General features: G+C 46.2%; 1 protein-coding gene across 4 annotated transcripts in view; it reads left to right on the top strand.

Moving 5' to 3' along the window:
- The window catches only part of GDPD5 (glycerophosphodiester phosphodiesterase domain containing 5), a 194,276-nt gene that overhangs the window by 148,432 nt on the left and 33,822 nt on the right, over positions 1–12,022 (top strand). For all 4 annotated transcript variants that reach the window (XM_063327275.1, XM_063327247.1, XM_063327265.1 and 1 more), the window contains exons 6-8: positions 3,816–3,914; positions 5,865–5,958; positions 9,706–9,851. In XM_063327275.1, coding sequence (XP_063183345.1) covers positions 3,816–3,914; positions 5,865–5,958; positions 9,706–9,851 — 339 coding nt within the window. The remainder of the gene's footprint in view (positions 1–3,815; positions 3,915–5,864; positions 5,959–9,705; positions 9,852–12,022) is intronic.

Raw genomic sequence — 12,022 nt, 5'->3', positions numbered from 1 at the left:
ATAAGGGAGATGCTCCAGTCCCTCCATCATCTTTGTTGCCCTGCGCTGGACTCGCTCCAGTAGTTCCCTGTCTCTCTTGAACTGGGGAGCCCAGAACTGGACACAGTATTCCAGTTGTGGCCTCACCAGTGCAGAGCAGAGGGGAAGAATGACCTCCCTTGAACTGCTGGCCACACAGGAAAGGAGCAGGATCTCAATAAAACAGGAGTCTAAGGGAGAGGGTGGTGTATGTGGTACTTTATCTTCATGGTGTTTTTGGGAAGAACATAAACTTCAGATGTCTGTGGTGTATGTGTCCTCATCTCGGAGGACTGAGCAAATTTCACAGTAGGGGCAGTCAAAGCCTGGGGACAGTAACTGTGCTCCGTGGTTGGTGAAATGCTTTGGGGTACCTGCTGGCAGGGGGGCCACTTCTGGAGATTGAGAAACACTGTGTCATTAGAGCAGCTGGACTTTGGTCTTGGCTCAGTGAACTGTTATGAACCTCCCTGGTGCTCCTTTCTGTGGTGAACCCATCCCTGGAGGAGGGGCTGAACAGATGTGAAGCTTTTCAGGACGTGCTTGGAGGAACCGACTGTCGAACAGCCTCGGGAGAAGATGTAGGTGTTAAACCTGGGGGAGTGCAATGTGCAGGTTGTGATTTGCTGGAACTTAAGGAGGTCCTGATTTGTATGTAATGCAGTTTGAAAAAAAAAAATAAAATAAATGCCATGAAACGTAAGAGAAGATGCAGATCTGGTGTTTAGAGCAGAGAAGGGGAGAGGAAGGGTATGTAGCAAGCTGCAGGGGAGAGATGGTGCCAAAGAAAATAGCTTGGCAGGATTCAATTGTAATTGGCGTTCTGCTAATAGGTAATTAAGGGACCAGTCCCAAATCTGCTAATACACAGCTCCTCCTGAAATTGGTGGTTCTGCACACGACAAGGTCTTTCAGGATCAGAGCCTGAACAGATGTACCACCCCCCAGGACAGGGAGAGCACAGACCTCCCCGCCCTCTCTTTTTTTTTTTTTTTTTCCTAGAAACTATAGAAATTCTGGTTCCTCGGGAGGAGGGGATGCAATGCAAAGAGGGGGTGGAGGCCGTCTGACTGCTGCTGGAAAATAAATTGTTGATTTTGGGGTCTAACATATGTTTCTTCATTGAGGGAAATGATATTTTTCAGACACGCTCCAGGTGGCTGGTGGGTTTGGATGAGTAAGTCTGAGATCAGTTTGGTGGAGATCGGTTAGTTCTTGCCTACAGAAACCTACTCTTCCTTCCCTTCTTCCAAAAAAGTCCACCTTTCATCACAGCTCTGATGTGTTGCTCCATCTCTCTCTTCCCTTCCCCACACCTCCCTCGGCTTTCTAAGGACGTTTAGATAAGAGTCTGGATGAAGTCAATATTCTCTGCAACCGTGCTGAATTGCTGTCAAATATAGATCAAAACACGTGGGAAAGGCTGGTATGTGCAAATAGCACAATTTCTTCCAGTTTTCTCCCGTAATCCTGCAAAAACAGCTGAGGATCGTAAGCCAAGTTGGGAGATGCATGGGGGGGAAGGGTAAGGAGCAATAAATCGGAGCTGATGGGAGGAAGAAATTTAAGACTCGTTTAGGTGTGGTGTTAAGGGATATGGTGTAAGGGAGAACTTTGTAGAGTGGAGTTGATGGTGGGACTCAATGATCCCAAAGGTCTTTTCCAACCTAAAGGATTCTATGATTCTATGAAATGATAAAATGGAGATACACTTGACCACCTCTGTGCTGCATAGGGCAGAAATGTCAAGGGGAATTAGGGCTGTACTGGAGAAGTCTAGTTGATAAGGTCTTCTGTTGCTGATGAATTCTGAGTTCAACTTGGGGCAATATAAAGTGGATGAAAAGTAGATTCAATCTGGGTTGTGTGCTGGGGTTATGCTCTGGCAGGTGGCCCAGAGGTCTGACCACCAGAGGATGGAGGAGCAGAATGACTACTGTGTGCAGGGCCTCATGGCAAAGTGCAGTTGTCCACTTTGTATTGTGGACAGTGGGCAGTTGTCCACTGTGTATTGCTTTGTGCTTTATTATTTCAGAGTCCTTAATGTGGAAATATCTTGAATTAGTGTGGCTTGCCACTGTAGGTTGCTGGGGGATGTCTTTTAAGTAAGCAAGTAAATCCCATCCTTGCTTGAATGTGCAGAAATGGGTTGGTAAGGGTTGAAAGTTGGTTTGGATGCGGCTTCTTGGCTCAGGGATTGTCTTCAACCTGGAGCAGCTGGATCTTTTGCCCCCTTCTGCTGCCCCATGTGCTCTGTTCATGTTCTCCAAAAGGTGGAGGCTCGGGGTAAGCCGCTGCTGTCCTATGGATGCCTCTTGTGCTGTTGGCAGGTCTGTCTGTGGGCATCTAGGAGAGGAACAGCAGGTGGGAACCGAGGGCTAAACTAGAATGAGAAATCATGTCCTTATGTACAAAAATTATTTCCATAAACATTGGGAATGTGGGGGGTTTTGTTTGCTTGTCTAAGGTATTAAGTAAATCTGAAATCAGCCTAGAGATGTCCTGTGCATCCTAGATGATTAGATCACTGTTACGTATTTGTTGGCCTTTTCTGCCCAAGTCTCCCACGCAGATTTCAGATCTAGACAGAACATGAGATCGAGACACAGAGCAGCAGCATCCTTTTAATCCAGCAGGCATGTGGTACAGCAGAGACTGAGATACCAGATGGAGAGGCGGAGGATGGTGAACTATTTTTTTGACAGACAGCCCAGATTTTAGGTCTTTACGGCTGGAGTTATATCTATGACAGTTTTTGATGGTTTGAACTTTTTACCTTCAAAATGGAGGTGACGTTTTCCTTTTGACTGCTCTGCTCTGACTTCTGAGTGCTTCTACATGGAGAGGGAGGCTGGGGGAACTGGCTGATGGACTGGGTCTTGTTCTACCATCTCAGTTAAGCCACTGTCATCCAGAGCCTCCTCTCAGGCTGCAATATCTGTTATAACTGCTCTGTCAATATGGCTTGGATGCTGACTGCACAGTTGTTGCCATTTCAGACACAGGTGAGGTCACGTCCATGCGCAATGTTGCACTGAACCGTCTCAGAGATGACTGCGTAGTGATGGGGATGACAGCCACGCTTGCACGCATGTTCACCCTTTACTGACAAGTGCGATGATCATTGTCTGTGTGTGTGTGTGTTCAAGTTTCATCCCTGAGCAGAAGTGTTGGAGAGTCAAGTTGGGCAAAGTTTGCCAACCTCCCGTAGCACTGGTGCATCACAGTCTGTTGCAGCAGGCCAGGAGAATCACAGAATGGTTTAGGTTGGAAGGGACCTTAAAGATCATCTAGTTTCAACCCCCTGCCCTGGGCAGGGACACCTCTCACTAGACCAGGTTGCTCCAAGCCCCATCCAGCCTGGCCTTGAACACCTCCAGGGATGAAGAATCCACAGTTTCTCTAGGCAACCAATTCCAAGAATCTGGGATCATCTGCTCAAGTTGCTTGTCAGAACCCAACCTGTGTTTAAGCTGTTTCTGGTCCAGTTAGTTGGCAGGGCAACCTGGCACCTGGTCTTTCCATACCATTGGTCACTGTGTGAAGAACATGAGAGATCATCTGTGAGATGTGTCCTCCTGGGACTATTTAACCCAGTGTTGTATGTTCAGTGGTGGAAAGGGGAGGTTATACTGGGACAGCACACAACCCAGAACCGCTTTCCTTATGGGTCCTAAGGCTTAGTTGTTTTAGGGCGTTTATTGCATACAAAAGATTTCTCTCTCCATTTCCCAATCTGTAAAAGGTCTCTGATAATGATTGGATCCAGTATGTAAATACTCTCATGTTTGTTGCAGATTGGCCTCGTGACAACCTTGATAACAACCGTGGTGACCATGTCATCGATAGCACAGCTTTGGGATGACGAATGGGAGATGGTATTTATCTCACTGCAAGTAAGTTGTCTTCAAGGATGCTTCTCTGGGTGGGCAAAGGGGACAGTGCAGCAACATGCCATGTACTTTGTGTCTTTCTGCTGTGTAAAACCCTGTCTTGACGTTTATCACTCCTAAAATGGAAATCTCGGCAATGAGAAAATTTGCAACAAAACTCCCGTGGAGTCTTCAAGGCCACCGTATCACTTTGTCTCTACCTCCTGGGCTCTTTCCTTTAAACTCAAACCACGACTTGGCTGCAGGGTTGGAGATGGAAAATACTGAGGCTGGGTGTGACTCGGAGTTGCTGGATGGGAGAGGGCAATTCCTCTGCTTGGTTTGGCTAGTCGTGCTCTGGGTCTTAGTGTCCACGCTTGGAGAATCATGCTCTTCCCAGTCCTAGGGGAGGCATACTCTGGGTTTGTTTTCACATTGCACATAAATTTATATATATCTAAAAAGAATGCAACTTCTGTGCTCTAGTCCTGTTTTAAGAAAGACTTGTGGTATGCTGCAGGGCTATTATAAGTTTTAGAGGAAAATAGTTACATACTGTTAATTTCTTGATAGACCTGCTCTCTGTTCCTTTTTTCCTCTTCCTCAAAAAGAGGTCCCAAAATATTTTGCTGGTGATCATTGCTGTATATTTGGGAATACACAAATATACATAAATACAGGAGGGAAAAAAATAGCATTCACACAAGTGACTAACATTTCTCTCTCAGAAGTGCTTCCCTTTTCTTGTTGTTTTTTTTATTTTTAAAGAGTTAGGCAAGCAATTGGAGAACAAAAGCGTGACTCAAGACCCATCTCAGTCTTTCTTTCATGGTGATACACCGTGGTGATACGCAGTCCAGTGTGTTCATAGAATCATAGAATAGTTTGGGTTAGAAGGGACTTTTAAAGACCATCTAGTCCAACCGCCCTGCCATGAGCAGGGACATCTTCAACTGGACCAGGTTGCTCAGAGCCCCGTCCAACCTGACCTGGAATGTTGCCAGGGTCGGGACTTCTACCACCTCTCTGGGCAACCTGGGCCAGTGTCTCACCACCCTCAGCGTAAAACATTTCTTCCTTCTACCTAGTCTGACTCTATCTTCTTTTAGTTTAAAGTTATTACTCCTTGTCCTAGCACTACAGGCCCTGCTAAAAAGTCTCTATCTTTCCTTTAGGCCCCCTATAAGTACTGAAAGGCTGCAATAAGGTCTCCCTGGAGCCTTGTCTTCTCCAGGCTGAACCCCCCACCTCTCTCAGCCTGACCTCACAGCAGAGGGGCTCCAGCCCTCCCAGCATCTCTGGGGCCTCCTCTGGCCCCGCTCCAACAGCTCTGTGTCTCTCCTGTGCTGAGGCCCCGGAGCTGGAGGCAGCACTGTAGGGGGGTCTCCCCCGAGCGGAGCAAAGGGGCTAATCCAGGTCCCTCTGGATGGCATCCTGTCACTTAGGCATGTCAACTACACCATTCAGTTTGGTTTCATCTGCAAACTTGCTGAGGATGTCCTCGATCCCGCTGCCTATGTTGTTGATGAAGATGTTAAACAGTACTGGTCCCAGTGCAGACCCTGAGGGACACCACTCGTGACTGATCTCCATCCAGACATTGAGCTGTTGACCAGTGTTCAACTGGACTACAAGGAACTTAAAACTTGGTGGCACCAAGAGCCTTACTTGAATTTGCTTGGTGTCTAAAGAGACCTTTTTCCAAATATCTGTGTGTTTGGGTGCACTATTCCCCACGAAGGGGTTTAGAGCTTTCCTGCTTTGCCTTCATAGTGCTCTGAGTCCCAAAGGCGATGGTAAGCTTTGGAAGAAGAGATGGCCAACACAGATGCAGGAGCCTGATGTAGGAATGATGTGAAATCCAACTGGGAACAGAGTGGTCTAATGCACTATGAAGCGTGTAAGATCAATGAATTTTCAAGGTGCTGGGTGGTTTGTTCATCACCTTTTCTCTCCTCTTCTCATGTCCTGCAGGCCACAGCCCCTTTCTTGCACATAGGAGCACTTGCAGCCGTCACAGCCCTGTCGTGGTTGATAGCGGGGCAGTTTGCACGAACGGAGAAAGCCAGTGAGTACCCCTTGTGTGGTGGTCAGGGGCTGGTGGGTGGCTGCTGGGGTGTTGGGTGCTCATGTTGGGAACCAGCTGGCAGGAGGCAGTGCTGGTTCCTTCCCTGGGCTCAGCAGCCTCCAGCTCAGCCACGCTGGGGAAGTGGTTGCTCTCCTAGAGTAACCTGGCTGAATCTGGTCTGGGGGTGCATCCAGAACCCACAGCTGCTGCTTTCTGGTCAGAAGCGCACCAGGCTTGGAGGTGAAAGGGTTGTTTTCAATACTGAAATGAGTAAAAGCATCTGGATTTCTATCAATCTGCTTTAGAAAATATAAATGCACCCTCCACAGCTAACCTGCAGTGTTCTTCTCTGGTTCTTATGAGCATTTCTCCCTTCCCTCATCTCCTTGGCTCTTGTTCATCTGCATTTCTAGGTGGATCTGGCTTTCGAAAGCCTTCATGGACTTGTTGCTTGTGATGCAGTAGCACCCAGAGGGCTCAGTAGAGATCTGGTCCCCTAATGGTTGGGTGCTTCCTAAAATGCACATTGAGACATGGTCTAAGGGTGGTGAAGGACACACTGAACCCAGCTCTTCTTGATGGTCCTATCCACTAAAATAAGCTCTTCTCTGCATCTCCACTGTCCCACCTCATTGCCAGGGGCTCTCCCAAGCCTGAGCTGTTCCTCCAGGTTTTCTTGTGAAACAATTTGATCCTTCTGTGCCCTCAGAAGTGTTTTTCTTCAGGGTGTCCATGGACGTTCTCAGACATTTGTGCCAGCTCCAGGAAAATTACTTTAATTGCTATTTAACCTGCAGCAAAATACAAGCCCTGGAAGGATTTGGCGGCACTTGTGACAGACTTCCAAGAAGTAGGAGTTAAGAATGAGGAAACGGTGTCTGAAGATGGAAAGATTTTGATATCCAGAGAGACCTTTCAAAGAAAGAATTGCTCTGCCTTTATTTATAAATATGCCAATAAAGCTGTACCTGGTGGTTCTTAAATATGTTTTACCATGTAATTAGGCTGCCAGTTGAGGGAGGATTTGTGGTTACGCCTAGACCAGAGACTGCATGTGCTCCTTCTGAATTCCTCATAGTTTTTTTTCCTTACAGCTGAGTTCCCTGAAAATGGCTTTTTTGTTTGTTTTTAATAAGCCAGGAAGCTGTTTTCCTCCTTCTTTTTTATTTATTTATTTTTTGCTCCTAGGTTGGGTTGGGTTTTTGTGTTTGTTTTTAAGGAAAAGCATTCATCTCTTCTGTACCGTTGGCTCTTAAAGTTATTTCAGGGTCATTTTACTTGTGAAAGGTATCTTACCTGGAGGAGTTTACAGACTTTTTGGTACAGGTATGTTTGACATGGTGGTATGAAAAACAGAAGAGGAGAACTGAAATCTCTGTGAGAATCTACAGTTGCTTGTAATGGGGAAAATAAGATTTTGCTCACTAATAATAATCTTTTGGAAATAACTGGTGAAGCTGCAGTCATCGGTGCAACAATCCGTTCTTGTCTTTTTTGAGGCATGTGACAATCTTCAGCAACTGGCTTTTTTACGAAGCAAATTTACACCTTTTTTTTTTTTCTTTTTGTTCCCCCATGCTACTTTTTCCAAACCTGGAGAATAGAAGTTTCTTCTATAGCTACAGTGTTTTAAAAGGTAGTAGCTTGTTTTCAAAGCTTGCTTCTGAGGTCAGATAGAAAACATGGGACTCAAAGCAGCCCTGTAAGCCTTGCGTAGTAAACGGCAGTGTAACATGGTCTTCCAGGAGCCCAAACTAGGCTGGAGTGGTCACTAAGAGCAAAAGGAATGGAGAAGGAAGGCTTGCATGTAAATTGTGGGTGTTGTCATGCTGTAGAAAGTGGGAGATTTAATCTGTCCTTCTTGCTTGGCTTGGGTGGTCACCAGGAGAGCTTCCATACAGACCATCCAACCTCAAATTGAACAGTATGTACTTTGCTTGTATTTCATTTTGGGTCTTTTTTTTTTGCGTGCATGATCTCAGTTCCCACATATGCATGGCTGGGTGAGGTCTTCAACTCTGTTTATAGAGTCACAGAATGGTTTAGTTTGGAAGGGACCTTAAAGACCATCTAGTTCCACCCCCCTGCTCTGGGCAGGGACACCTCCCACTAGACCAAGCTGCTCGAAGCCCCGTCCAACCTGGCCTCGAACACCTCCAGGGATGGAACATCCACAACATGGTCTGTAACCCATGCTGATGCATCCTTTCTTGTGGGTGCACTCCAATGATAAAAATATTTGGAAGCCCACGCATTTCACGAGGTGCTTGCCTTTAGTCTGGATCTGAGCTATTTAATCCCTAAACTGCAGTACTAGGAAGGAAGGGACCAGATTCTTTGCACAGCCTGGGACTTTGCTGACAATTAGGCTGGTTTTCAAAGCCTGGTTGGTGCGTGGCGTTCCTGGGGTGAGCAAGAACTGGGTCAGGATCACGTCCTGTGTCCGTCTGGAGGTTTTGATGTTGGTAACGCTCAACTCCAAGGCACCATATTTTTATGGTGCAGGACACAGCATGAACTCACTTAGCAAGATACCATTCAGTTCCTTGAATGCTCTGTGGGTGATTGACATCTCTTCCAGAGAGGAGGAAAAATTATCTGGCAAGGTTACTAGTGTTACTTTCTGGCTTGTCGGAACATGTTTGAATGAGGCTATTAGATGCTGGAAGCAAAAAGTGGTTTGTTTGTGTGAAACTAGAGCTGGGCTGTTCTGTCCTTCCCCTAAAAAAAAAAAAAAGCCTTCTCTATCTTGCGTCCATGGCAAATATTTGTTTTAAAGGGTTTTTTTGGAGGTTCTCCCTTGAGTTCCAAAGCCTTAATGAGTTTGAAAAATAAATAATAATTAAAAAAAGAAGTCTTGTGCTTTAATATGTGTGGTTTCAAGAGACTCCAAATAGCTCAGGAGTTCAAAGGTGCCTGTTGTTCTTTATAAGGGAATGCTGGGAACAAGGGGGGGTTCTGTTGTGCTGTCAGCGCCTTTGAAAGATTCCCAGATGCTCTGGGCTTCGTGAAAAGTCACTGGTATTTGGCAGCTGGGGCACGGCGTGGGAGGTAGGACTGCTCATCTGTCCCCATGCACTGCAGCCATCACCCCCTTGGCTGCATTCGCTGGTCCTGAAATATTGCTGCTCGCAGAGACCCCGAGGAGTTCAGCACCATCCCAAACCAGGGATTTATTTAAACACGCCCGACTTAATCAGTAAAACATTTATTGCAAATTAACTCGGTTCTGGCTGGCACAAATCCTTATGCAGAAACAGCTAAAGTGGCTTTACCCTGGCTGAAACGGGTGGTGTTGGTGAACCACTAGTATAAACACAAGTGATGTAAACCCAGGTGATATTAAATGCACCCCCACGTGGTGCTGTGACTTATTTGTAGATATGTGTAACTGGTGATCTATTTCTGCTCTCAGGCAGGGCAAAATTTGGTGCTGTCCCACCCAAAGGGCCGGAAATCAGCAGTGTTTTGGTCTTCGTGGCTGGGACTTTAAGCAATTCGCTTAACTTTTTGTTTCCCCCATATAAAATGAAGTGAACCACACCACCCCCACCACCCCCCTCAGGGCTTGATTAGCTCAAAGAGATTATTTTAACTGGAATATGTTTTTCCCTAAAGACTCGGGACAGTGGCTGTAGACCAGTCTCTCCTCTTGAGGAAGATGAAGGTTCCTTGACTTTGCTCCTGTGGTGTGAGGAGGTCAGGACCAACCTTTTCACCAGCTCTTTCTCTCTCTTTCCCTCTCAGCTTCTCAGATGCTGATGTTCACTGCATACCTCGCAGTTGTAGTTGCACTTTACCTCGTCCCCCTCACCATCACGTCCCCTTGCATAATGGAGAAGAAGGCTCTGGGACCAAAGCCAGCCATTATAGGTCACCGTGGAGCACCGATGGTGAGTAGGCTTAATTGTTTAATACCGCGTTGTCTGACTCTTCTGCCTGTGTAAAGGATGGTACCAGATCTGCTGGTCTCCAGGCTGCTCTCCAGAGAATATATACGACAAATATGACTTTGAAACACCCCTTCTGGCTAGAATTACTGTGGTGGTAAATCAGTATGTGAACCCAGAGTCAAGTGAGGCCCCAGACGTTCTAGATGCTTTATGAACAAAAGGACAGGCCTTGCCTTGCTCAGGGTGGTTTGTGCCATTGCATTTTCCTGGCTGCTAGTTCTGCTGGTTTTTGCTCTCCAGGCTTGGCCCTTGAGCTGGAGCAGTAGTTGTTTGTGACTTTTCTTGTTTATTTTTTTTTTTTTGTTTAGAGCTTGTGGCTCAGTCTTCATGTCCTTTGCAGGACCTCACCAGCAGTGGTTAAACTCAGCTCGCAGCAAGATGCCTTGAGTATGTGGCAATGTGCAAAAACAAACAAACAAGCTGTGCTGACCCTACATGACTGCATGGTACTCTTGCATTGCAGATCATCATGAGACTGGGTGAGGTGACGAAACATTCCTGTCATCTGCCTCTGGGTAGACTTTGAAATCATAATAATGTCGTCCTTTCTTCTCCAAGGTCTCTGGACATGTTCAGGCTAAAGATGGAGCATGTCAGCTTGGGCTCAGCTCTGGGCTTGGATAAATCTGTCCTGCAGTGTTTGGTCATACTGGTCTGGGTCTCTCGTTTGGGTTCTTCTTTACCTAGGTCTGTTGTACAGTGGTATCTCCATGTGTCTCTGCTGGTTGGTTGACTTCAGACAAGATAGTATACTGCAGTGTAGGCACTGGCCTTGCAAATGTGTTTTTTTTTTTAAGGCATCCAACTAACTTTTTTTCTGATATTCAAAGCAGAAAAAAATATCTATGTAGACTGTCAGAACTTATTTGGCATGCTTGAGCATGCTTATTTGGCATGCTTATTTGGCGTGCTTGAGCTCATCTCCAAGTCCAAGAGTGTGCACTAGGAGTTTGCTAGGTGAGATAAGCACCTGTCATGACACAGAAGTATTTTATTTTAGTTCTCTTTATTTTTAATGATTCCTTTCTTTAAGGAATCCTTGAAATGCCAGCTTCACTTGCGTCACTCTTAACTATATTGCCTCTGTGGGTGGTGGAATGAAGTTCTGGGCATGATAAATGCTTTTTCCTGTCCTACTGAGTTTGTACCAACCATGAAGGCCGGAAGAAGCCAAGTGAGAACCTGTGCTTTCTTCATGGCACGAAATCACAAAACCTGTTAGGAGATTTTCTTCCTGTGCGGTTTCCAGGCCAGCGTACACCCTCTAGCCTTCTAAAAAAATTAAACAGCAGACAAATTTCTTCTATTTTGCAGATAATTTACATAAGCCTTACATGGAGCAAGACTCCCAGCAGAGACTTGGTCCTTTGCTTGCCTTCATGTTCTTCCTTGGAGCCAACAAACACTCCTTGCAGCATGGAATAAACCTATCTAGGGAGAAGATGTGTAGGTGGAGTGCTGAGGGACATGGTTTAGTAGTAACTTGGCAGTGCGAAGTTAATGGTTGGACTTGATGATCTTAAAGGTCTCTTCCAACCACCAACCATAATGATTTTATGATTCTAAGATGCTGCTTGTACGTTAAGGTGCAGAGGGCTGCAAAAGTTCATGAAGAGTGGTGGTGGAGGAGGACACTCAGTGCTGCATGTTGGAGCTATGGCCCAGGTGGTGTTCAGCAGGGTGCATCCCTCCCCTTCACCATTCCCTGATACATAGAGCTGGTTGTCTGTTAACAGCAGATGGTTTTCTCCGAAGCCTGCAAGAAGCATGATCAGAGACTAGCAAGCCTTGTTCCAGCCTCCAAGCAATAGTCTGCATGTTCCATGATGAGTTGGCACTAGGTTTATCCAACTGCTTTGCCTTTGCTGTGTGTGTAGTGAGTGTCTTCTGACTGTGCCCTTGAATGGCAAAGCTGAGAATGGGCTAAGAAAGACGGTGACCAGAGGGAGATGGTCAGAACCTTGTCAGAACCTACTTCCATCCATGCCCAGCTTTTCACTGCATCAAATGTCACCTTGAATTCGAAGAGCTCCACCTCCAGTGCAAGTCTTCAGGTTGTACTAAATCATATTAAGGGCCACGAGGATGATCAGAGGGCTGGAGCACCTCTG

Source organism: Chroicocephalus ridibundus, chromosome 1 (genome assembly GCF_963924245.1).
Source record: "Chroicocephalus ridibundus chromosome 1, bChrRid1.1, whole genome shotgun sequence".
NCBI classification, from domain to species: Eukaryota; Metazoa; Chordata; class Aves; order Charadriiformes; family Laridae; genus Chroicocephalus; species Chroicocephalus ridibundus.
This window is presented reverse-complemented; position numbering and strand designations above follow the sequence as displayed.